Source organism: Hippocampus comes, unplaced genomic scaffold, assembly GCF_001891065.2.
Source record: "Hippocampus comes isolate QL1 unplaced genomic scaffold, H_comes_QL1_v1.1 scaffold214, whole genome shotgun sequence".
NCBI classification, from domain to species: domain Eukaryota; kingdom Metazoa; phylum Chordata; class Actinopteri; order Syngnathiformes; family Syngnathidae; genus Hippocampus; species Hippocampus comes.
The window spans coordinates 30,122-56,589 of NW_017804875.1; the positions used below are offsets into that span (position 1 = coordinate 30,122).

General features: G+C 45.4%; 1 protein-coding gene across 1 annotated transcript in view; it reads right to left on the reverse strand.

Moving 5' to 3' along the window:
• Positions 1 to 26,468, reverse strand: part of LOC109521772 (low-density lipoprotein receptor-related protein 1B-like) — a 94,842-nt gene that overhangs the window by 27,358 nt on the left and 41,016 nt on the right. Inside the window, exons 2-3 of the mRNA XM_019879838.1 lie at positions 17,583 to 17,705; positions 3,984 to 4,121 (exon numbers count right to left, since the gene is read on the reverse strand). Of these exons, the coding sequence (XP_019735397.1) occupies positions 3,984 to 4,121; positions 17,583 to 17,705 (261 nt within the window). The remainder of the gene's footprint in view (positions 1 to 3,983; positions 4,122 to 17,582; positions 17,706 to 26,468) is intronic.

Sequence of the window (26,468 nt, forward strand, 5' to 3'; positions counted from 1 at the left end):
TTAAAATTCGTTTCATGCTACATCTCAACAATTCAGTGCCAAACTGTTCTCAGTCTTTGCACGTTTTCTGCACTTCTTTCCGAACCTATTTAATGCATTTGGAAACAAATCACGGAAACGACATTACAGGGTCTTTAACATTCACTTTCAGCGTCAAGCCAAACTGCGGCTATTTAAGCAAAAATATGTGCGATATGTCCTCACGTAGTCAACGTGGACACGCGACTAGAACCGGCACGTTTCTTGAAGGTGAATTAAAAAGAGTTTGGTGGTTTTCCATCTGGGCACCTTCACTCAATTCCCCTTGGGAGGTGAGCATGTATATTCATAAGCGGTGGGCAGGAGAGGAGAGGTGTGTGTGTGTGTGTGTGTGTGTGTGTGTGTGTGTGTGTGTGTGTGTGTGTGTGTATGTATGTGGGTGGGGTGTGCGTGCGTGTGTGTGTGTGGGTGTGTGTGTGTGTGTGTGTGTGTGTGTGTGTGTGTGTGTGTGTGTGTTTGGTAGAGTTTAGGACGAGACCCAGCTGAGTGTCTAAATCTTCTCTTTGGGACGAGGTGCACCGAAGGTGCGGGCGCAGTGTACATGTGCGGCGCCCCCGTGTGAACCGAAGCAGATGGTTGGCAACACGCGGTCTCAGGTGGCCCCAAAGGGCAAATTATTTCAAGACAAAAACTTCCTTGCGTTGAGCAAAATATGCCTTCGTGATACTTGCAGTTGCATCAGCAATTATTTGGAGCCCCTGAAGCAAAGAAATGCGGTTGCCTCTGGAAGTGGGTTTTCTGTGAAGCTGGGGGAGATTCTCATTCATCCAGGTCATCGCCGCTTGTCTGCGACGGATTGCCGCGGAGTCTTTTTGCAATATGGTGAGGCAATCTCATGTCTAGGCAAAGGTGAATTTTCAAAAATCCTCTCGATAAACAGGGATTGATCTCGGTTGCCAGTAGCCAAGAAGACGCACCTTTGCCGTTTCAAGCTCACGCTACCCTTCAAAATAAATGGCGAACAGGTGAGTGGATTAAAAAAGAAGAAAAAAAAAGGAACAAAAGTGCGCATGGATATACGCAATGCCGTAACTTCCGCTAACAACCCAGACTAAACTTAGCGCTTCGCTAACATACAAAGCTTGTGTCTCGGCCAAGACTGGCGCGGGATCGGACCGTTGTGCTTCTGTCATTGATTTTTCTTTGTTTGTTACTTTGACTTTTTCAGGAATTTGTCTATGTGATTTTGTCTATGTGATTAATTTAGTTTGTCCGGTGTGCCCTGTAAGTGTTTATTTCGTCCTATCCCATCACGCCCCACATGTCAGTGACAAATCACTTTGCATTCATGAACCTGGAAGTGAACAATTAAAAGTGGCATGATCAACGTCTTCAATCTGAGAATAAGGCGGCAATTCCACCGTGCAAAAACGGAGCTTTCGTGACACTGACTTCAGTTTAGGCTGTTTTGAGCTTGTTTACACCTTAGCAAATAAAGATCGGCTCCTCAGGGAGAAATATTTGTATTTTTTGGGAATACGTTGATGCAAAATGATTGATTAACAGAATGCGAGTGTTGCTATACACTTGTCTCTGATATCCTTTTCTACCATAAGGTCGACAATAAGCTGAGTGATGAAAATGTTGAGTTGATTTTTCTTTGTTTGATACTTTGACTTTTTCAGGGATTTGTCGATGTGATTCATTTAGTTTGTCCGGTGTGCCCCTGTAAGTGTTTATTTCGTCCTATCCCATCACGCCCCACATGTCAGTGACAAATCACTTTGCATTCATGAACCTGGAAGTGAACAATTAAAAGCAGCAAGATGAACGTCTTCAACCTGAGAATAAGGCGGCAATTCCACCGAGCAAAAAACGGAGCTTTCATGACACTGACTTCAATTTAGGCTGTTTTGAGCTTGTTTACACCTTAGCAAATAAAGATCGGCTCCTCAGGGAGAAATATTTGTATTTTTTGGGAATACGTTGATGCAAAATGATTGATCAACAGAATGCGAGTGTTGCGATCCACTTGTCTCTGATATCCTTTTCTACCGTAAGGTCGACAATAAGCTGAGTGATGAAAATGTTGAATCCCCAGAGCAGGAGATGGAGAGGCACTCCCATTCACAAAGGGCATTGGACACGACCGGATGCCACCAAGTCACCCCGGTGAACCGGCACGCTTTCCAGGTCTTTTCAGTTTTGGAAACAGGCTAGCAAATGAAGCACGACAGAGCGCGGTGAATCGTCATCGGGATTGTCATTGCGACTGACGCAATTAAAGGAAAGTCCAGCGTGACTTTACTCATCTGGCAAAGGTTACAGCAAGTGCTGTAGACGTTCCACCGACCACGAGGAAGCCCTTTCGCTGAAATACAAACTTACCTGATTCATTGATTTTTTTTGTGTGTGTGTGTGTGTGTGTGTGTCAACAGAATGCGAGTGTTGCGATCCACTTGTCTCTGATATCCTTTTCTACCGTAAGGTCGACAATAAGCTGAGTGATGAAAATGTTGAATCCCCAGAGCAGGAGATGGAGAGGCACTCCCATTCACAAAGGGCATTGGACACGACCGGATGCCACCAAGTCACCCCGGTGAACCGGCACGCTTTCCAGGTCTTTTCAGTTTTGGAAACAGGCTAGCAAATGAAGCACGACAGAGCGCGGTGAATCGTCATCGGGATTGTCATTGCGACTGACGCAATTAAAGGAAAGTCCAGCGTGACTTTACTCATCTGGCAAAGGTTACAGCAAGTGCTGTAGACGTTCCACCGACCACGAGGAAGCCCTTATGTTGAAATACAAACTTACCTGATTCATTGATTTTTGTGTGTGTGTGTGTGTTTGTTTACTGGTTCTGACAGGTTGAGGTCACCTTTGCAAAATTTACAAACTTCCAGCAAACTTTCCGAAGCCACTGTGGCGTAAACTTGCAGCGAGTCGTGTGACACTGTCAGAATTTGTAATATGTTTAAATACATCCGGTTCATATTAGCGACTAATTAAAATGGAGAGCCAAGTGGCGTCAAAGTCATTTGGACGCAAGGCCAGGTCAGTATGATAGCTGCCCTCAGTCAACCAAACAAATCTAAGCAAGCTTTGTTTATAATTATAAGAGGAAAAAAATGAACTGGCCTTGAAAGGCAAAATACAGCAAAAAGGCAAATGTAATTCATTCAAGAGAATGATGGCAACATTCATCAGGCACCGTTTTCATTACTTTTCACCGTTGACGGTCACAGTTTCGAGGGTGTAAACATGTTTTCAAACAAAAATAAAAGAAAAAAAGATTGTGCAGACGACTGCATTAAGACTGCCGGCTGATAGCTTGACGTACGTCTTCAAGATGTCTACATCAGCTAATGGCCCGAATTTAATGGCTCATAATCCAAAACATAATAAAGCTCACTGACATTTTGTGCTCCCTGACAGTATTTGTCATTTTATTGTTTTGTTTTGGGGTTTTTTTTTTTTTTGAATGACTAAAGGCTAAGAACTAATTGCATGAATTGCATTTTTCGTAAGCGATGTATTACAGTCCTTTCACATTTGGCCTGTTATGTCAATATTTTTTATTTTATATATTCTATTAAGACCTCAAGTGTGCAACTCTTCGTTGTGATTACTGGACATGCAATTTAGGGTCAAACTGAATTAATCATTTACTACCTAAGTGGGTAAGATAGATCTCACAGGCATGTTTAATAAATCGCTTATACAGCTTTTCAATTTCAATTTTTTTTTTTTTTTTTTTTTACAACTTTGTGCTGGAGAATATATGAGGGGAAAAAACACTCGAGCATTAAGAGCCATAAAGCTGCGAAAAAAACACACCCAATGGCAATAAACTTTCGAGCATTATAGCTTGTCAATACTGATTTCATAACTACAAATTGAATGCACACTTTAAAAGCTTCCAGATGCCGACAATTCATGATCCGTTGACATCTGTTGCTCACGTCGAGCTGCTACGATGAAGGCGGAATTGATCAGCTCTTACCTCGACAGTGGACGCCTTCGTCGTCGCCGTCCTCGCAGTCTCTTACGCCGTTGCAGAGTTTGTTGAAATGAATACATTTTTTGGTCCCGATACACTGTATGTGATTGAGCGGACATCTGATCACAACCTCTCTCGCACCTGGACAAGAAAAAAAAAAAGAGCAATCGTTGTTATACTTCCGCTTAGCGCAAAGTGGAAAAATCCATCCATTATCTCAAAGGCGGGAACCTACGACATCATTGGCTACTCAGCAGTCAGTCGCAGGAAGAAATGCTATTTTTTTTAAAAATTAAAGGCAATAAACTTTAATCCAATTTGAAGTTAGGTAGTTCAACTCAAAATTTGAAGTTCTGCTCTTCCCGCATTTTGCACCAAAGAAATAAGAGTCGACAAAACCGTTGTCGATTGCATTGTCCACCAACACAACGAAATCAACTCAACTTTATTTAAATCGCACTTTCACAACAGCTGCACCAAAGCGCTTGACGGAGCACAGGACACAAAACATGAACAATAATGCAAACATAACATACCAATAAAATATTTTTCCTCCATTCCTCTCAGTAAAAACAATTTAGCAAATTGCGTTTGGAGCAAAACATTGTTTCGCGATTCGAACTTTTTGTCATGAGGTGCGTGGTAGAGGACCAAAAAAGCACTCAGTCAGGAAAATTGGACAAAATCTAATAACAAAAACACTTCCAGGGACACAGTGGTCAAACTAAATCAATAACACAATAACCCAAAAACTCAAAGTAACCAACAAACAAAAACCCATGAAAAAAAGCACAACAATCCGACCCTGAGTGCTCCTCCACTGCCACCTGTTGGTCGCAAACGGAACGGAACCGTCATAGTAAACGACGAAAGAAAACGAAATCTAATCTAAACAAAAACACAATCGTGACACTTTTTTTTTTCCGCCCTCTGAAGCGACTTAGTGTGTGTGCGCGGAACAATCGGCAGGTGTGCGAGTTCGCTGACTTGAATTTGTTTTGCGCTTGTGCTGGCCGCCAGCCTACTGAGGAAAACTGCAATCGTAGATGAATATGCGATTGATGCCATTGCGATTAGCATTTCTTTCCAAAGCAGGAAAACACATTTTCCTCTTTTAAGATCCCCTCCAAAGGATAAAAAGAAAAAAAAAAAAGAAAGAAAATGATTTCCACGAGCCAAAGTAACCTGAAGCGTATGCAACTACATTTCTACTTCACAGCATTGCACATTGCACAGGACAGATGTTTCCAGCAACAAATGAAGTCCCTTTGAAAAAAAATAAAAATAAACACATTTAACTCACCGCCGCCAGTCAGGCGCAAAGCAGAGAGCAGATGTTGAAGGACCAATGAGGCACACGGGTGACCCTCGCTCACGCGGGAGCAAATAAAACCCAGCTGACCATTGGATGACATCTCAAGCTTAACTACACTAACATCGCCTTTACCAACGCACCACTGCGTCGGCTTTACGGGGAGATTGATCACTCGTGGGTTGGGATCCGAAACAAGTTACGCGTCACGTTCCAGCACACCCGGACCTCTCTTGTCGGGCTGATTACTTATTCAAAGCGTCCGTTTCTACTTTGGGGCTGGCAAAACGTTTCAATTAATGTGCCCGTTCCAGTGAGGGGCTGTCACGGCGTGCTGATTTGCGCAAAGCAAGTACGCCGGTGTGTTTTCCGTAATGACGCAATAAAGACTCTGGCTGGTTTCTCCTCCCACGCATTCCCATGGAAATGTGTAGGGGACCTTGGGCTTTAATGAATATTGCTTCGTCGTCTCTTGAGTACCTCCGTTTTACACGGTATTTAGCTAAGTCAAAAGGAAGTGCCCTTGTCTTTCAGGGTGAGAAAGTGTTTGGAAGACTAATGAACGCTTTTTGCTTTTTTTTGTGGCCAGGCACACGAGCGCTCAGTGTAAAAAACGGAGTATCTTCATCCCAAGTCTAGTTTGCCATATTTGGGAATTTGGCGGACTGTGCCACACCTCGCCGGGGCTTCTGGCAAACCAACTGTGTTTTTTTTTAATCACACGCCCCCCACGCATCTGACATTTTGGTGACAGAAAGTAGACACGGTTTTAGACGAGGTGAAAGCAGGTCTAAGTTGGGGCGTAGGTGGTATGATGCGATTTTATTGGGTATGATTCGGGCTCAGGCAGACAAATTCTTAGCTCTGCTGACATGTGTGATGGATGTCATCGTATTTCATTCATAAACATGACATATGAGCGTGCATCTATACCACCCACCCGGTCTCTGGGTGCCCACTTGAAAGCGGGCAACTTTACATCATGCGTAACTGGAGATCTTCTTGCAGTTTCTTACGAACGTACCGCGAACGATCTCCTGCATGGAGTCAGTGAGCTTTATTCTTTCGGCGCGTCGACCTCGTCCTTCACTTGCGTTGAATTTAAAGGGAATGAGACAAGCCGCTTCGAGTCGGCGGTGTTCACTCCCTCAACGGCACAAATGCCCGCTTGGTATGTTTTGCCCAGCTGCCAAGCACAGGTGCAGCCCAACAAATTAGAATGCCGCATCAGTGAAAAGTGGCTTCATTTCGGATATTCAGCTCTATATCATTCAAATTATAACCCAAAGCTTTTCAGAAAGCGAGTTCTGACCTAATTTCAATGAGTATCATCGATTTGCAGGGTACAGCTGCACTTGGATGCAGGACACATAAGTGGACGTTGCCCCGACAAAGGGGATTTCCCTCATGAGCTGTCCCGGAACGCTCAACACATTCACGTCCATTTGGCAAATGTGCTCTTTAACGCGCAGCTGTAAAAGTCCCTGACAAGCTAAGCGCGTTGTCAAGCTCTCTCGTCGCCCCTCGCCACATGGGTTCTAATCTAATGTGATAAGGGGAGGACGGCAAATGAATATTCAGTGGCTCGGATCTGTCACGCAAAGGTTCACAGATGGTCTCCCAACGTTTGCTCGGAGTTGCTCTCCGCCGCTTGCAAGCGACTCAACTTGGATGAAAAGCCGGACGAGCAGGAGAGGCAAATTCTTCACTTTTTGTCAAAAATCAAACTGTTTCATTATGCACAGTGCTACTTGGATTAGCATCTTTCTTATGGCGACCTTTTTCCTACATGTTTGAGCTGTGAAAATATATCACATAAAAAAAAACACACATACACACATCCCAAATTGTCACCACAACGGGCCGCCAGCTAGCTCACAAGCTAACAGGCTTGCTCCAAGATTGATTGGATTAGCTTAGGTACAGTTTGTCCCCAACTGATGTAAAAAAAAAAAAAAAAAAAAAAAAAGGACCATCCTGCCATTGACAAAACGATGCACTCTTAAAACCTGTATGTCGGTCTTGGCTGTGTTTAGTCCGTATTCCTGCCAAAGAGAGAATTTCTAAATCCAGAGACGAGCCGTATGAACGCTGGGAGAAATCATCTGGATGCGATGCATTTGTTCCCCGATGGGAGCCACTTTTTGTTGTTGCTGGGTTTTTTTTTTTTTTTTTTTTTGGGTGTCTGATCAAGTTGAAGATTACTGAAGCGGACACTCATTGGTAATTACGTTTCCAAACATTGCAAGCTAATTTGGGCGACTCCTTCCGATAAAGTTCAGCAAGGTGATGGCAATTAGAGAGCGTCGGCGCACATGAATCTCGGACGGGTCCGTCAGGCAGAATAAACATAATTAGCCGTGCGTGGGTCTCATCAGTATGCAAAGAGCTTTAAAATAACTCTGTGACAGACTCAATATTTAAATATTTCTCGGAGTCCGTGGACACGCTTGTATGGATCGAGTCGTGTTTAAAATTGAACAAGCGCTTTCATTTCATCTGAATAGAAAGTGTGAGAAAAAAAAATAAAAATTACAGGTAAAATGTGCTCTTGATTAATTCAGCAGATGCAAAACGGGCAAAGACTGCAACAGTGTTTTAATCATCACCTTCACTAAGACGCGAGACAATCCCCTGGCAAATAAAAACAGGAAATATGTGCCTTTGCGAGCTTGAGCGAGAAACATTTAAGTTCGACGTCAATATTTATGAAAGTCTTTATGAACACAGTGATCAATTGGAGGAAAACGGGCCCGCCTCGTCGAAACGAGAGCGCCGCATACATTCCCGGCTGGCGCCGCGGCACGGAAAGCCGCGGGGTGTTCGAAACGTACTGCAAACAGGCATCACCTGGGTAATAAAAATTTGGTTCTCTGGAGAAAAAAAAAAAAAAACAACAAAAAACACTTTGTCAGGAAGTAGAGGGGCGCGATAATGCGATGCGATGCTGAATGGGAGCTCCTGATGAAGATCCGTCCAGAACAATGCAATGAGTGGCAGAGTACAATGACAGCGCTTCAAAGTGAGTCGACACCCACTCGGTCACATCTTTGTTATTCTTGCACAAATCCAAGACGCAATGGAACGGGTGAAGCGTCTTCACCACTGTGAAAAGCGCAACCGCTGTGCTCACCGACAGCAGCTTTTTATGAAAAATCTCAGAAAGGACCTCAAAAAGTCATATACCGAGACGAAAGTCTGGTTTAATTCCTGGATTTCCAAAGTCATCGAATTGTCCACCGATGATTCAATTCACGATGGCACCGATACGTTGCTCGTCAAGAAGACAAGGAAGGATTTTGCTGCTATAAAACAAACATTAGCGCCGATTGTAAATTTCTTACTTCCGCGTTGACCTTTTTTGGACACTTAACATGTTTTGTGTTTGTTTTTTTTTAGCTGGAAAAAGAAAAAAAAACCACTCACATTCTAATGTCGATATGAATCCAGTATCGAATAGTTGAATACGGTCATTGGAGTACAAGAGACAGGACAAGCACTTTGACAAAAACGAGGTACAGTTTTATGAAAACTTACATACCATCATCATCCCATCGGAGAGAGAGATAGAGAGACAGAGAAAGGAACAGTGTGCTTTCTTCTGCTCGCACTAAAATGTGTGTTTATAATCACTTTAGAATTGATTTGCTAATGACCGAAGCACAGGTTGTTCAAACAATATCAAGCGTCACGACGGGATTTAGCACATGCTAATTCTTGGTGGGACTACTGGGTTAGCGTCAGTGCTAACTTGGGTTAGCGTCAGTGCTAACTTAGTGCTAACTCGATCACTCGCGGTGTGGAAAAATTCATGGTGGGCCCTCAAACGAAAACGGCAAAGGAGAGAAGTTTTGACTGGAAGTGGTGCGACGCGGATTACAATGAAGGGGGCGGGGATGGGGGCTCATAAATGGCGCCGCTGTACTGGAAGAGTAGTCAGACGATGGACAAATAAATCGGTGGGTTCATGAAATGTATTCTTTGTCACGAAGGATGCCTTCAATGCTCTTCTTCTCCGTGCCAGAGGAGCTGCGATCAACGATTAGTTGTGGATCACGGACGAGCGATCAATGAGGTCTTATTAAAGTCTCGCAAATTGGCCTTGCTGCATACAAATGAACATCACGGCAGATGTTTATTACAATAAATCAGGGTCGAGCGATGACAAAAAAATCCAAAAATAAAGAAATAAAAATGCAGCTACGTTTGGACAGCGATTCGGCAAGGACACTGGACCAAGTTGTGATGGTGAAAACAGAAATGGATCAGATAAAATGTGACAAAAAAAAACAAAAACAAAAAGAGCGGTATCAAACAGCGTTAATGAGATGGAAAGACCCAGGTGGAAGAGCACAAGAGAGGGCAGGGAGCCTTCTGGGGGGAAAAAAAAAAAAAATCATTCAGGGACGGGCGGGCCTTCGCTGATCAAACAGTCGTGAGAGAAAAAAACAAAACGAAGGAAAGATACTTCCTAAGTGAACTCACTCACTTGCTCAAACCTTCTGGGGGGGAAAAAAAAAATCATTCAGGGCCTTCGCTGATCAAACAGTCGGGAGAAAAAACCAAAACGAAGGCAAGATACTTCCTAAGTGAACTCACTCACTTGCTCAAATGTGTAAAATGGAGAAACAGCCTTGTCCAAAACCTATCGGAGCCTCTTTTCAACATGGCAATTTTTGGCAGGGCATAAAATGTCCTCCAAGAGTTCTTTTCTTTTGTTGAGTTTTTTTTATTCGATTCAGTTCGGTTTCATGTTTGGTCAGGCTTTTCCATGGGTCCCTTTTTTCATGTCTGGATTTCGTTGGCGCCTGACCTCATCCGCCCCGATCCTTGTGTCAACCAATCAGCTCCCAGCGGCCACCCGTCTTGCCCACGAGCGCCTCGTCGGTTTGCTTGCATTGAGCTCCCGGATTGCTTTCAGTCTTTGTTTGGTTCCTTGTTGTCGATAGTGAACCGAATCGTGTTATGTTTCGAGTTCATTCGCTGAGTTTCTGCGTTACTTGCAAACTTGCTCTTGATGGACTGAACTCCTGCTTCCTTTCACGTTGGCCGTTGTCGTTGAGTTTGACTCCTGTGATCTGAAGGATCCTCCCCCCCTTTTTTTTCTCTTTTGTGATTTGCCACCTCAACAAGAGTCTGAGCGAAGAACAGAAATGCGGCGATGATGACCAGAGAAGCAGAAATTGAATTTATTGTGATGTGAGCAAGCGCGACACCCATCTCCTGGCTGCTTAATACGATAAGGCAAAACCTACAGCAACAACAAAAGCAAAATTTAATTACTCTTGCCTTGCGAGCGGTCATATTTCCTCTGCACTCTTCACACTTTGTCACTCGTCATCAAAGTGAAAGGTCTCAAGCATAGCAACAATGAAAAACGTATCGGGAGTGTGGGGGTGGGGGGGTTGACCTCGACGCAGCATCCTTGAACAGATCATCAAATGAAATGACTTTGGTACCGGAATAAAATCATTTCTACAGGTTAAGTCATAAACAATTGGGTGATGGCTCAAAGGCTTGAAGCTAAACACAAATTTAGTGGATTTTTTTTTTTGGGGCGGGGGGGGGGGGAAGGGGGGGCAGCGCAGTGTGCTAGTGGTTCGTACGTCTGCCTCACAGTTTTGGGAGTGCAGTCTCCAGGCACTTCATCTGTCAGCCACATTGCAAAAACACTCTTGTTAGGTTAAATAGAGACTCAAAATTGTCCAGAGGTATAAATGGCAGGGTCCGTTTTTTTTTTCTCATATTCATGATCTATATGTACCCCGTGACAGGGTGAGGCAGGGTCGACCCTGCCTCACGGCCAACGTCACTTGTGTTTGTCTCCAGCTCAACGGCGAAAACTGACGGATGGAAAGATGAGATGAGAGACAATGACGGTCTTCTGCCTCACAGTCTTGGGAGTGCAGGGTTGAATCTTTTGAATTTTGAATTCTCCGGGCACTTCATCTGTTGCAAAAACATTCTCGCTAATTTGAGACTCGAAATTGTCTAGCGGTACGAATGGGAGAGTCTGTTTTCTTCATATTGATGATCTATATGTACCCTGTGACCCATCCAGGGTCGACCCTGCCTCTCGGCCAACGTCACTTGTGTTTGTCTCCAGCTCACCGGTGAAAATTGATGGATGGAAAGATGAGATGAGAGACAATGACGGTCTTCTTCCTTTCAAAAGGCAACGCAGCTGATGTGCTCTGGACGCGGACATTCATCCGTCTTTCAAAAGGCAACGAGTAATTGTGTACAGATGCTGACTGCGTCCTGAAATGCTCGCCTTCTTCTCATGTGAGGAGCACATTTGATCATGGCAAGAAAACATCGTGACCAAGTGAGCTGCACCTGACGACGTCCGCCTTGAGCAGACATCATTCACCAAAGGGAATTTGGAGTCCTCTGAGAGCGCCTTGATGCTTGGAATTAGACTTCAACACTCTTCTTTTTTATTTTGGATTAATTGTTCAGTCAAACTGCCGCTTGTTGAACGGAGTCGTATTCACTGCCACCGTGCGTCACTCGTATCTCAAGGCCGCACTGTCGACGCTCACCTGGGTCGAGATCCAAGTGACTGGCCAATCATCGCGCCGCTCCCGTCTACAGTTGCGGATTTGATTTAATTCGGAGCTTCGTTGACCTTGGTGGGCTTTTAAGTTGTTGGCGACCTCAATTAAACTAAACGAGAACATCATCACGCACCCTTGAAAGTCATCTCAATACTTGGCAGTGTTTTTGTAAGTTTATTGAGAAAGAAACATTCGGTCATTCATCGCTAATTGCTTCGTGTGCGGCAAAAAAAAAAAAAAAACGCCCCCCCACCAGTACTTTGAGTTGCTAATCTCCAGCTGTCAGAATAGTTGCTTTGTTTTCTTTGGCATCGAAATGTTCTATCAGTCGTCAGTAGCAGTGAAAATCAACAACAGCACTTTCCTCTTTCTACCATTTTAGAGTCCAACTCTGCCTGCTGCCAGCCGACTGAACTTAAAGACCCTGGAAGGTGACCCAAAAAGGTATTCGATGGCCGACCGTGGTGCACTGCGAGGCGGCCACAGCAGTGCGACGCAACATTTTTTTTTTTTTTTCCTCCTCGCAACGTTACGCCCGGCCAGCGAGCTCTCTGAGCTGGCTGGGTTCTCCTCTCCCTCTCGACGTACGCTGAACGTACACGCGGCAAAGAGCTTGTAGCCCCAGCTAACAGAAAACACGTAACGCTCGAGGGAAGGTTGGAGGCACAGCTTGACGGCGAACTGCACTTGTGCCAAATTGACACGAATGGAACGAACGAAGGCGTTTAAGTACTTGGGGGAGGGCTGACGCACGCCAGGGCTCCAAGTCACTGGGTTGCCCATTTTAGCCACGCCCCCCCAACCCCCCCAAAAAAATCTGACAACTGAGATCAAAGACTTCGATGCTGTTTTTCAACAATTCCTGATTAAATTGCTCTCAGTCTTTGAACACCTTCGTCACTTTCTTTCAAATACATTTAATGTCGGTAGAAACAAAACATTACAACACGGTAGGTAGCGCTCAGACGTTTCAATACACCTCGCCGCTTTTGATCTCAAAATCGCATGAAGCCGTTCACCAGACATGGCATCCAATTAACATTTGAAATGATTTTTTTTTTCTTCGTGATGGTGTGATGTGGTGGCAACATGTAAGATCACGAACTCTGATCACGGTTCAATTCATGAAACGCGGTTGCGCAAAAGCAGAAACATGCAAATGTGACGATTCTCGGTCAACATGAAGAGACTGCTCCGTGAACAAATGCATGAGAGGCATCTAACCTTGACTTGTTTGCAGTGATGGCATATTTGCAGCATTTCACGAGTCAACAGAAGGCTTGTACCTCAGGCGGATTGCAATGCGACAGGATGCAAAAGGCCCTGCCCTTCAACTTAATGACAAGGTTCTACGCTACATTAATGACTAAAGCGCCATCCGACTCGTGCCAATTCCCATGGCAACCAGCCACAAGTGAGATACATGACTTTCACGATGGGAGTTCCCACATAAAATAGCCACTGGGATGTTTCGAGGCCGCATTTTACCTGAGTGACTTTGCTTCTGCTTTGTGAGGACGGCGTGTTTTGTTCCGATAAGCCATCACTCGAAAATGTCTTCTCAATTTGAAAATTACACTTGCTCAAGTGGATTTTGTCGCACCTGAATGTGCGGGCACACAATCTGAAAATTTTGGTCGGACAATAACGCCCCATTAGGGGCGATTTCCTTTACTTGAGGAGACTTCAAGCAAGTAAGCCGTGGCCACAAATCCTCGACGGCGTAAGGCAAGCCGTGATGACGATGACGATGCAAATCAAGCGGCCGCCGAATGATGAAAAGAACAACGCAAAGCGCCCGATCGCACGCGATGTGTCGATTCGTCTTATTTGAATGGAGATTGTGTGAAAAGATTCGGTGAATAGGAAGAACACGATCCGAATCATCAAAGCATCTGCCCGGCCGGTGTAATAACCTTGCGGAAGAAAGAGTCAGGCGGCACTATTATCGAAACAAAAAAGCTCCCCCACAATGCCACAATGGTTTCATCTCAAAGTCCGGCACGCTGAGCATGGACTCTCTCTTTGGCAAGACGCAACCTTGTTATTTGATGACGGGCAGCAAGGGGGAGAAACCCGACCAGAGTAGCCTCCTCTCGAAAATCAAACGATGAATGGAAGAAACCTTGGCGCAGCCGTGAAACAAAGCTTCTTCGACCGAGTATTTGAAGTCGGCCACTGACCCATTTTATCCTCGTTACCTCTGGCATTGACAATTGACAGGATTTAGTGGTCGAAATGTCCGGAAGACTGACAAAGCCCCGCAGAGCAGCATTTCTGACATGAGCCGAACGTCTATAAAATCCTTTCCCGGAGGTTTTAGGAAGGATTTCGCTTCTAAGACACCGTCTGCTAACGTGCAGAATAAATACAAGCACGTCTGAGAGACGCTGGAGGTTTCAGAGAAATCGAAACAGAAAACATATCATCCGAGCGCCTCCGTCAAAAACACGACTAATAACAGCCTTGGCATTCCTCGAAATTCCCTTTTGACACTTCGGCATCGCCACAGCGGATGCTGAGCCGCCCTCGCGGAAAGCGGCACAGGCGTGACGCTGCGCGCATCGTGAAGGCTTGAACTCCAGCACGGGTGAATTGCCGCGTTACCGAGGTTTCTTGTGCGATTCCTGGAGGGTCCACCCGCCCCTCCCCTCGAATAACTGTCAGCGACAAATCGGTCCCAGGAGGCCTGCGGCTGACCGGCGAAACCGGTACCTCCTCTTGTATTCCAATCGGAGTCCCTCGTAAACCCCGAAGATGCGAGTGAAGAGCTATTTGTGACCCAGAAAGGAAAAAAAGACATCACTGACCACCATTTTTTTTATTCTAAAAGTAAAGCCCCCTTCGCAAAAGCGTTGTGTACTACATGCACAGGACTAATTCATACTTTGCTTTTAGTTTTAAGACATCACAGTTTCTCATGATACCGCAGCCGATCTTTGGGGAAAGTGCAATATATTCTGGTCCTGCCTCCTGTTTGCAGCGTAAAGCCTGATCTAATTCCCCCTTTTCTCTCAATACATAATCCATGTTAATGAGCGGTGCGCTATTCTTGAATGAACATGCAAGGTGTTCTTTCTCCTGGCACCGGGAACCAAACAGGTCCTGCAATAATCGATGTGATGATTAATGGCCTTCTGGAGATTAAGTGATTTAGCCCGTAGTGACCGCGCAGAGCGAGGCGGGATCATATTTCTCAGATGAAAACAGGTTGGTGAAGATATTGGACTAAATCGCAGTCGCAAAGGAACACGACGAGACCGGCCACCCACCGAACGTGACGTGACATGCAATATTTACACGTATCTGTGCTCCTTTTTTTAGCGCGGTTGAAATCGGGATTTGATGGTTTTGACCGCGTGAGCCATCCCAATGGACGTGACATAGAGATAAAGATGAGACGACAAAACGGAAGAGGTTTCCCAAAACCTATGGAAGGCATCGACAATTTATGCAGAGTGCCTCCACTTCATTTCCATTTGTCAAGCAATTTCAAAAGTGTTCCTACGTGTGTCAAAAGTGCCATGTCACTATTGAGCACAATTATGAGCGCAGTGCCACACGGTGGTCACATTCCATCGTTGAATAGTCCACTTCAATTAATACGACTACAGATAACAATCAATTTTCATTTTATGAAAACAACATAAGCGCCGTCGCTGTCTGAGCGTAGCGATGAGAAAATCCCGTGCAGCGCATTTCCGCAATTCAGTCAGCGCACCCACGAAAAAAGGGTTGTTTAATCTTTGCAAATTGGGCCCAGTGGCCTTTCGGTCCGATAGTTGCGGTGACGTTGCATTAACACAGCAGTCACTGAGGCATAAACTGCCTCACCAAGCCTCCCCTCGGTTGCGTTAATCCAATCGAGAATGTCCAAGTAGCTGTGAACATGATAACAGCTGCTGACTCTAATTAGATCATGTTGACATAAACAGAGAGCTTTCATTTGGTTCCTGTAATAAAACACCAAAAACATCTTGATAATCGGACTTTTCTGCTCAAGGGGATTCATCACGGTTACACTGGGTGGTCAACTTCTGCGGATACATTGCTGATTCAGAAAAATTGTGTCTTGACAGGATCGTATTAAAAAAAGAAGAAAAAAAAAAGATTATACTTTGATAATTGATCAAAGCGCATAAATGATGAGTTGGATTTGTGGCATTTAAAATATTGCAAGAAAAGAAACATCATCGAAAGACATGCAGGACATTAAAATGTGCTCGAGAGCCGACCGCGTGCGACGCGTCTCCGGCAGATATTTTTTCGTAAGTGTCTGTCTGGCACAGCTTCGCGGCTCTGATCACATGAATGGATTGGGAGCGAGCGGCGGGCGTTGCCGCCGTGCAAACTTATCATATGCTTCTCTTGGCAAAATGGAAATAAGAGGCTTACGCTCGGTTGATGGAGCCAATTCAGGGGTCGAGGAGAAGGGGGGGACAAGCATAGGGTGGAAACGCGCACACCGACTGGATGTGGAGCAGCCGCATTTCGTGCTTTTAGTGAACATCGGCTCTATTGAAAAACTTGGCCGCTTGTGCCGTATTAAGGACGGTAGTTGTGTTCTGGAAAAGAGGAGTATTAAAAAGGCCATTAGGACAGCGGCCCCGTTCTCGGTCTGCAATAACCACAGTTACACCCAGCAGGAGTTGCGGTCGGGCTGCCACGGTACGTTTTTTTTGCAATGGTTAGCAACACCGATTGGGGTTAGCGTGTTAGCATGTGAGGATGGGGATGTGTGCGACTGTGAGTGTGAATGGTTGTTTGTCTCCGCCGGGGATGGCTCCAGCCCTCCCCACAACCCTAATGAGGGCAAGGCGTTAGAGACCAACGGATGATTAACCGTGATCGGCGTTGTTTTGCACTTCGGGGTGACAACCTGCCAATGAATTCAAGCAAAAGCAACAACAGAGGAGCGCCAGGAGTCTCTGTTCTTTCTTCTTGGCATGCGGCTAATTAAGACAAGCTTTGTTTGTGTGAAGGTTCATTTCATGGCCTTTCCGTTGCATTCATGCTGTCACATGGGACCGATAACAAACTGATTTGTGCCTAGCATAGCATTGGTTGAGGTATTGTTGTAGACACGCGAGGTGTACTCGCGGGCGGCGCTGTGATGCTCTCACAATCTGAAAATTGATTTTTCCCGTGTTGCTTGGCTAATTTGTAACGGCAGCACATCATACAACTGCGATTCAAATTCTGTGGCTAAGACTCAACCACAGGATATCGTCGCTCTTTTCTCCATTCCAGGGAAGGCATTTGTGGAATTTTGTGAAAGGTGACGTGAAGATTTTGGCTTTTCATCAGCAGATAACTTGTTCACGGCACCTGTGCTTTCGTTCTATTTGAGGACAGACTTGCATATTTTGCAAGGGGCATTAAGAGTCCAATATTTCCACACACTGGTCGTTTGCCGTGCCGCACCAGCCCCCATGTTGATTCCAGTGAGACATCCATGCTGCTAGTGAGAACAGACTTGTAGTCATAGTCCAATATTACCACACACTGCTAGTTTGCCGTGCCGCACCAGCCCCATGTTGATTCCAGTGAGACATCCATGCTGCTAATGCTAAAACGTGGCTGCCGATTAATCGACTCCAGGCCGTAATTGCCATTGTGTGCCGGGAAAGTCGATGATCGCTAGCTACCTTTCACAATTGGTTCGTGCATGATGATGCGTTCAATGAAAATGTGGCATGCTTGAGGGATTGGATGGAATGATGAACTTACAAGTCACGTCAGACTCATCGGAGTCATCGGGGCAGTCGGGCTCGCCGTCACAGAGCCAGGCCTCGGGGACGCAGGTTTCCCGATCGTGACAGTGAAACTCGCCTACGTCGCACAAGATGGCCTCTGGATGGACAAAAGGAGAGCGGGGCGGAAAGGAGAAACAAAAAGAATGAAGTATGAGATGAGGACAGTGAAAGTGGGTCACTTGTTCCGAGCGAGACACGAGGAGGAGGGCGAGCGGGCCTGCCCCGCAACCGCTTGTGGCGAGGTGACGGCACCTCATCACCGCGGTCACTATTTTAAGAGTCTGCGACTTGATTGCGGAAATGTACCGCCGAGCGCACGCGCGGTCGGATCGTCTGTGACCCGGAGGTGGAGACCATTTGTCGGCGTTGCTGAAAATGCCCCCTGAAAGCGAAGGACCGAGCCACGGCGCCAGAAGTGTCTCTGACAGCGACTCGAACAAAGACGCAATGTCCTTCACTTTAGAAAACGATTATGAGGCGGTTTGGCAAAATTGCCTTTATCCCTCCGCCTTATTGCATTTGATGGCAAGAAGGGGGCACTTGAGCGGAAGCTTCGCCGAATGAAGAATCATAGTTGCCTTTCATTATAGCAAGTATCCATCAAAGTGCTGACATGTTTGCTGCCGGTAGCTGTCGAAGATTTCAGCTTGATCATCCCTGAGAATGACACATCATTTGAAGGGAAATAAAAAAAAAAGTGATACACTTCAACCCCAAGAAGTACAAAGGGCTTTAAAAAAAAAAAAAAAAGGTATTTTTGCTCAGAGCACCACAAAAACGCTTGTTTATTTGTACCTTTAGCTCCCAAAGAAGCTCGCACTCTATCGCCTTGTTGTTATTCTCCTCCCATCGGGGTCCGACGCCATCAGAGGATGGAATGGAGCATGTGGGAGACTGGCTTTGCGGGATTTGAATAGCGGGAGTGATAATTCAACATGCGACTGCTCAGCTTCCGGGCCCCCTGCAGCAGATTCACTACCCGGGGACACAACTGAAAAGGTCAAACGGCTCATTCATTCCGTTGCTCCTTTCCCCCCGCGACTGATGCAATACATCTGAAAAAAAAAAAAAGAAAAAAAAAAGTATTTTTGCTCAGAGCACCACAAAAATGCTTGTTTATTTGTACCTTTAGCTCCCCCAAAGAAGCTCGCACTCTGTTGCCTTGTTGTTATTCTCCTCCCATCGGGGTCCGACGAGGGAAGGGGGCATTTGAGCGGAAGCTTCGCCGAACGAAGAATCATAGTTGCCTTTCATTATAGCAAGTATCCATCAAAGTGCTGACATGTTTGCTGCCGGTAGCTGTCGAAGATTTCAGCTTGATCATCCCTGAGAATGACACATCATTTGAAGGGAAATAAAAAAAAAAGTGATACACTTCAACCCCAAGAAGTACAAAGGGCTTAAAAAAAAAAGAAAAAAAAAAGTATTTTTGCTCAGAGCACCACAAAAATGCTTGTTTATTTGTACCTTTAGCTCCCCCAAAGAAGCTCGCACTCTGTTGCCTTGTTGTTATTCTCCTCCCATCGGGGTCCGACGCCATCAGAGGATGGAATGGAGCATGTGGAAGACTGGCTTTGCGGGATTTGAATAGCGGGAGTGATAATTCAACATGCGACTGCTCAGCTTCCGGGCCCCCTGCAGCAGATTCACTACCCGGGGACACAACTGAAAAGGTCAAACGGCTCATTCATTCCGTTGCTCCTTTCCCCCCGCGACTGATGCAATACATCTGAAATTTTGCCATTGAAATGAGAAGTCTGGTCATTTCACGTTTTACACGAGGGCATTTTTAATTGCTTCAACCCAGCGTGATCACCATTTTCGAATATATCCCGTCAATTGCGGTAGAAATTGGGAGAACGACAATAACACCGCAACGTGACATACAAAGGCACCGTCGATGCGGAGTATCTGACGATGGAAACGACTTTGTCTGGGCGTGTCCGAGTGATTGGGCTCCGAGAAGAATATGGGATCTCCGAGCGGTACAAAATTGCCGTCTTAAGTGCCACCCTGTCGCCATGGATACAAGATGGAAAAGATGGAGTACACTTGGGGCCGTACAATATTGCGACATAAATTACATGTAATTTTGTGTCAGGCGCATGTCAACAAGTCTTGACGGCGTCACTATGAAACAACGAACATCTGCGGCGCCTTCATTAGGCGCCGCAAAGCTCTCTGCGTGTCACTTTCATTATTTACAGCGTGGCTCGCTTAAAATCTTCATGAAGGCACCCGTCGGCCATATGCCGGGTTTGCTATCGACAGAGGCGGTTTCCCGAAGTCTTCAAAAGAACGTCTGTCGCACCTTTCGAGCTGAATGGATTCGCAGTGAGAAAGGGGGCTCGGGACAAGAGGGGCCGTTTCCTCATTGGGCGATGGAAACCTTGGGAGAGACCCCCCAGAGCAGCCCTCTTACCTATTGATGTTCTCCTTCCTTTCAAGTCACCGCATCTTGAAAGCTACTGGGATAAATATATGACTACCGATTGACCTCTTATTCCATTTCATCTTTTTTTTTTTTCTCTCCGGGCAGCCTCTTTTGAACAGCTGTTCTTGGAAAAGACATACGTGACGGAGGTCCTTCACCTTTGAAGGACTGGAAGGAAAAAAACAAACAAACAAACAAACAAAGGCACATTTCGATGAACATAGCTGAATAAAAGCGAGGGGAGGGAGGGAAGAGCTGAGAGAACCAAAAGAACTTCCAGAGGGTGATAATGAAAACAATCCAATTTCCATAAGAGTGGAAGCACAGTGGCACTGAGCCCGGCCGGCACATTATCATGAGCTGCGTTGCTGTCACCCAACAGTCACCGGTGGCACAGTATCGAGGCTCATTAAAGCCACGGGGCTTTTCAAGTGTGCCGGATATTCGGAGGAACAAAGGAGGCGGGCAAAGAGAAAAGGTTTCCTCACCCTCAAAAGCTTTACGAGCCAGCACGCCCAGCAGCGCTGCATATTGGATTTATTTTTAATTTTTTGTGCTTTGTTTTGGTTTGACTAGAGATAAGGCAGAGTGACGGGTCACTTGCTACCCAAGTCGAGGACACCGCAGCACTTGGAAATTTGACGAAGGGCTATCATTGCTAAAGCTTCGCTGTGTGAAAAATAACACAACAAAACAAACAAACAAACAAACAAAATCAAAGCAGAAGATATACATAACCGGCCTTTTCTGTTTGCAAAATGAAAGACGATGCACAGAGTAAAACAAGTCAAATATCCACATTCTTTTGAAAAAGGTCATTGATAATATGGTTTCACATAGCTGACTGCCAAAAGGCCGCGGTTGCCTGTCAATGAACTTGTGACGCTTTGGCGACGAGTTCAGGTCGTGGTCCACTTTACTTTCACAGCTCACAGTCGGGCTGAGTGGTAGATGCGGCAGACGGTTCAAATTTGGCCTCCGGTATCAATTGAGACTTTACCTAACAACCGTGTGCAACACTTGTTGATGATGTCATCTTATCTTTCGCAGCATGAAAATGGCTTCAAGTACATTGACCATAAAGATTCCGACCGCAAGTGCAACGATGTCAAACAGTTACCCATCATCCCTGCTGCTCTGGAATTACCGGGGAATGCTATAGGCTAAGCTAATATGCGCCTCATAGGCTACTAGCTGTGGCTGGCTAGCTAGGCCAGACAAGACAACTGTATATCATGTATATCTGTCTCTTATATAATCTCTCTCTCTCTCTCTCTCTCTCTCTCTCGCTCTCTCATAAATGTGCTTCAAGTAATTTAAAAGCCTTTAGCAACAAAAGAGTTCAAGATATTTCAAAGCAAAGAGTAGGTCACGAGCTAGCCTGACTAAACACGGTGAGGAAACACTCCTCTAAATCACAAATTTTGGCCCCAGTGGCAGCGAATGAGCTCTGACAAATCTTGTTATCGCTAAAGGCGAGCGAGGGGTAGCTAATCATGCGACATACGGAGCATGGAGAGAGAACAGAAGAAGACGCCAAAGCCATGCTAACCACAAGTTAACTTAATAGAATAAATGTTTGAGTGCTAGGCCACTGTGAACTTTTCCCAGAAGTCTGTCTGGAACTGTGTTATAGCGGAGAGTGATAAAATGTCCAATTAGCAGTGTCTAGAGAGAAAATAAAACAAGCTCCAGCAAGTATAAACGTCCGAGACCCAAAAATGAATCCCTAAATTGCTGCATGCATTAACCAAGAGAAGGCTAGAAGACCTTAAACCTATATTCATTTATGAAGTCTTCAAATCTTTATAATGAGCGTCGGCCGTCATCATTTGATACATTTTCAATGATTGTGATTTGTGTGCTTCTCACTCATTCAATCTCTATCATTATGACAACCAACTTCAACACGGTAGCAACCTTCACCGTCTCCTTTCTCGTCCACACATTAAGATAGAGAATATGTTAATCCTTCATGTTACTAAGGACATACGCACCCCAATCTCCGTCTCGTGCGCATGCACCGAGATTAGCGATTTTAAACCATCTCACACTGTCAGTGCAGCAAGCAGCCCAGGTGCAGGTCATATGCATAATGGATGAGCGCGAGCCCGCCGGCCAACCTAAGCAGGCTATTAAGTGTAACAACAACACAATGCGGTCTCGGCGCGAATCTTCAAATTGTTAATCCACCCCAAAAAAATGTAGCGTAGTGTGACGCATCTCAATGTTTGCCACGTGAATAATACATCTTTATTACAAGTGTCTTTCTGGAAGTGAGATCCTCAATGTGGTATTTCGTTGAAATGCCATTCGAGTCAAGTCTGATGAGAATATTACGACTGAAGAGAGTCCCGTGACTCTGCTTACTGATGAATAATTTGAGGCTGTCATGGTCCTTGTGGCTCCACGGCACTCGTGGTACAGAAAATATTAATCAGCCAGCACGTAGAAAGTTTATGGCTTCAAAAAGTAGAACACAATTTCTTCTGGGGAAAAAAGGCTGCACATTCCAAGCGCCAATGGCTGAACACTCTAGCTGATACGTGCTGCCATGAAACTGATAAAGGATCCATCAGTAAGGGCTTTGATCAGATGATATCACATGATCGACTTTCAATGGACTTTAGTGATTAAAGCATGACGATGTTGCCTCTGCTGGACCTGAATAATCCGTTCCAGGTGTTCTAGTACGCTTTTCCTGATGTTTTTTTTTTCCCTTGCAAAAGGCTGAAGGCCATACACAAATTTTCCCACATGCTTGGAAGATCTTGATATGGTCAACTGAATGCAAACCAATTGTCAGGAAAAGCCGACAAGAACATCATTTGGGGTTATTGAGAGGCACTTTAAATGGCGGCGGGTGTGTGATGATTCCCATTTAAGATGCGTTTGAATGGGCTTCATTCTGAACACTTGCACCAGCATCCCCAAGTGCGCAAGCACACGACCTCAAGTTGACCTTAAGAATCTCAATTGTTATATAGGTTAAAGATCTTGGTCTCAGTTTTCATTTTCCATCAAAAAAGGCTGAACTTTGAACAGGGGTGTGCTGCTTTCTTATACCCCCCATCAAAAGACAATAGCTGATAACCGTGATCATTTTGCTCACTCCGACCATCATATCATTTTCTGACCGTTTTATCTCCTTGCGCTAGCTTGACCTCCATCGCGAAGCGGGCTTACTTTCATGTCCTCAACAAGAATCAGGGTGCGCTGTTAAACGCCAGTACACAGAAACAGCCACCTGCTCCTCCACACGACCCCCCCCCAAAACATTTGGATGAATTATTCATGCGCAGTCTCGTCATTCATGGTTGATATGTCTCGCTGGCTTCATACATACAACACCAAATATACATTTTCATCATTGTTTCACTTATTTTCAACTTGACCTTCACTTCATGTCATGATCGTGACGTTGGGAAGGCTGCGATATCGTCACTTGCCCAATCAGAAACCGCAGCGGCGGCTTAGCAGCGGGGCCAAAACGCATCTCTTCCAAACACACATTCGGAAGCGAGCAACACTTCGAACCTTACTTTCACTCCTTTTTTTTGTCAGGTTGTCAACATGTTTACAGCATGACAAAGCTTGTTATGATTGACGGCAAGGTGCCAGCCTGTCAGCACAAAATGCCTCCCGACAAACCTGACGGCATGAATCCGAGCGTTCACCGTAAAAGAACATTAGCCGCGATCAAGCTTTTCGGTGCATTTCACTAAAAATAGGACTCATTCTTCAAAGTATCCTGAGCCGCAAGTGCCCGAGGATATTAGAGCGTTCCCTGCCTGCTGACGACGCTCGCCGTGTTATTTATGGGGCAATTCGGGCGTCTGTGCATGCAGATTGTTTCTCGAATTCCGTCAGCGTAAAGCATCTGGGAGACGTGCCACTTGAAATGTACATGGAAATGGAGGGAATATGGACATCAAATTGCAATTGGGCCTGCGGTGGAAACCCGACCGTGGATTAATCAGCGGCACACAAACACGACAAGACGCGTCCTCCCCAGCGGCGTGTACTGCCCACGACCGCCTCGAGTGTCGGGAGAATGGAGGAGCAGACGATCGCACGACGGAAATGAAACAATATTTCCAACTTGCTGTTTGCCGGCCCGTTGTTTGATACCCTAAGAGGTTAAAAAAAATTGCCGCGGTGTGGACATACGGGCACACTCGCGATTGGTATCGAACAATATTACACCTCGCTCATGCGGTGACTCCAGGCCGTAAAAGATGCGGCGTACGTCCTTGAAATAAATGCCGTCTCTCTGCCATGTGAAGAGGGCAACTGGAGGTTTTGCCACAATTTATGGGCAATGATTGATAAGTTGTTTTGACGCGGTAAAATAGATTTGCCGTTGAAAATTCAATTCAGCTGTTTGCTTCCGAACGAACGCCTTAGCAAAAGCGAGTGATTCTGACCCAAGAGGACACGAGTATTTGGAATGTTTTATTCAAAAGCAAAAAATGTTGCTTTAGCTAACAAATGACTGCCGTCAGCAAGATTTTCCTTCCCCGTTTGTCTGAATGCTTGCGTATTACGCATTATGCAACATAATCAAAAGAATGCCACATGTTCATTGAAGCAACAGAGTGAATGAATAATTTATCATATCAAATGTGTTCCAAACCCGCGAAGGCCTCTTGATGAGTCATGAATTTGTACGATAAACACGTTGTCAAGCTGCCATCCCTTTCTTCCCGGGCTCCTCCACCCCGATAGCCGCTCGGTTCAACCTTGCTAACGCTAACATCACACGACGCCTTCCGGCAAAATTGGCGAGCTCCGACTGCGAGCGGCGTCATGAGGAGGCGCGACGACTGCGAAGACGCCAGCAAGGCGGACGGGCGCTTTTCCATTCTGATCGGTTGGCTTACGTTGCCATAAAGAAGAATCCCGAAGATACGACTTGAATTCAACCTGTGACCACATTTATCATGCGAAAAAAAAACAACCTAACTATAAACATGCATCTCAAATCATCTTCCCTCATTGAAATGAAGGGAAGTGCCATGAATGTGTTCCGGGTTCCCCTAAAAAAGGCAACAAAAACAATTTTGCAATGAAAAAGAGCATTCTACAAGAAGAATGCACGTTCTAAAAAGATACCGTCATGACATTAGGCTTGTCCCCACCCCAGTCGTCAATGACATCATTAAAATGTCGCCATATTTGCTTGTGTTCAATGAACACTGTGCAACCCCCTCCCTCTCTTTCGACAAATAAGTGATTTGTCTTGGCTAATGCTCTCCTTTATCATTGCGGTAAGAGCTACATATATATTCCCTCTAGAAATTTGCTCACAATGAGCCGCTCCTCGGTATGATTGCAGCGGTCATGCGTGAATTACATTTGCATGACAATGTGTCATTATAGCGCTGATGATAACCCCCTTCATCCCGGATTCTGCCGGGCCCCCTTTTTGTCCCTGCCCTGTCCAAGGTCAGCTAATAATGGTGTTCCTCTATCTTAACCAGCAGCAGTCTGAGGGATTTATAACGCCGCTCCATGTGGTGATTACCAATCAGGTGGAGTAATAGCTGCTTAAGCAGACAGGGTTCCCGCCATCACTGAGGGGTGAAGTGCCTGTCAAGGTTGCCACTGAGTTTTCCGACGTGTGCCGAGTCTCGACGGGGGCATGTCAGCGCCTCAGCCGTAGCCTCCACATTAAAGCGCATTATCGGAGGTGAGGCCAGCGAGAGCTGTCCCGGGGGGGGGGGCGATCGCATCCCTCGCCGCTGCGCCGGGTCAGAGTCTACAAGGGAGCCGCTCGGTATGTAACAAGTTGCTTTATTGAATTACAAACAAGTTGTAAGGATGAGTGACAACTTTTGGATGAGGGGCGAGATGGGGGGGGGGGGCTTTATTCTTACGGCGGAATTATTCATCCTGTGGTGCCTTCAAATGTAAGTGACCCAACTCACGAGTTTTTCAAGATAAGAGCAGTAGTTTCAGGTGATTTTTTTTTTATTTTTTTTTTATTATTGTTATTTTTTTTTTTTGCTTTGACTGGCATTCAACTCAACTTGATTTACAACAAGCTGCAGTTGGGCAATTAGTGGGGAAAAAAATGTCTTTTAGCTGTTGGGTGTCAGCCCATGTTGAAATTTACGGTCAAAGTAAACATCAAAGAAAATTCGACCTTGTGTTTTTAAAACAACAGTATCTTTGCCTTTCAGTCCGCTACCTTCATGCCAATGCTAATTAGCAAAGCCGCTCAGCAGTTTTGCACCGGAGCGGCACATACTCGTGAATGTAATGAGATAGGCAAATGAGAATGAGGTCTTATGGACACTGTATAGTAATCATACAACTCGAACCACGAAAACGATAAGACAAATGTTATTAAAAAGGTCAGCAAATGGCATCTCGGCTCAACTGACGAGCCGTAATCAAGCTCTTCCCATTGCAAATGCGACA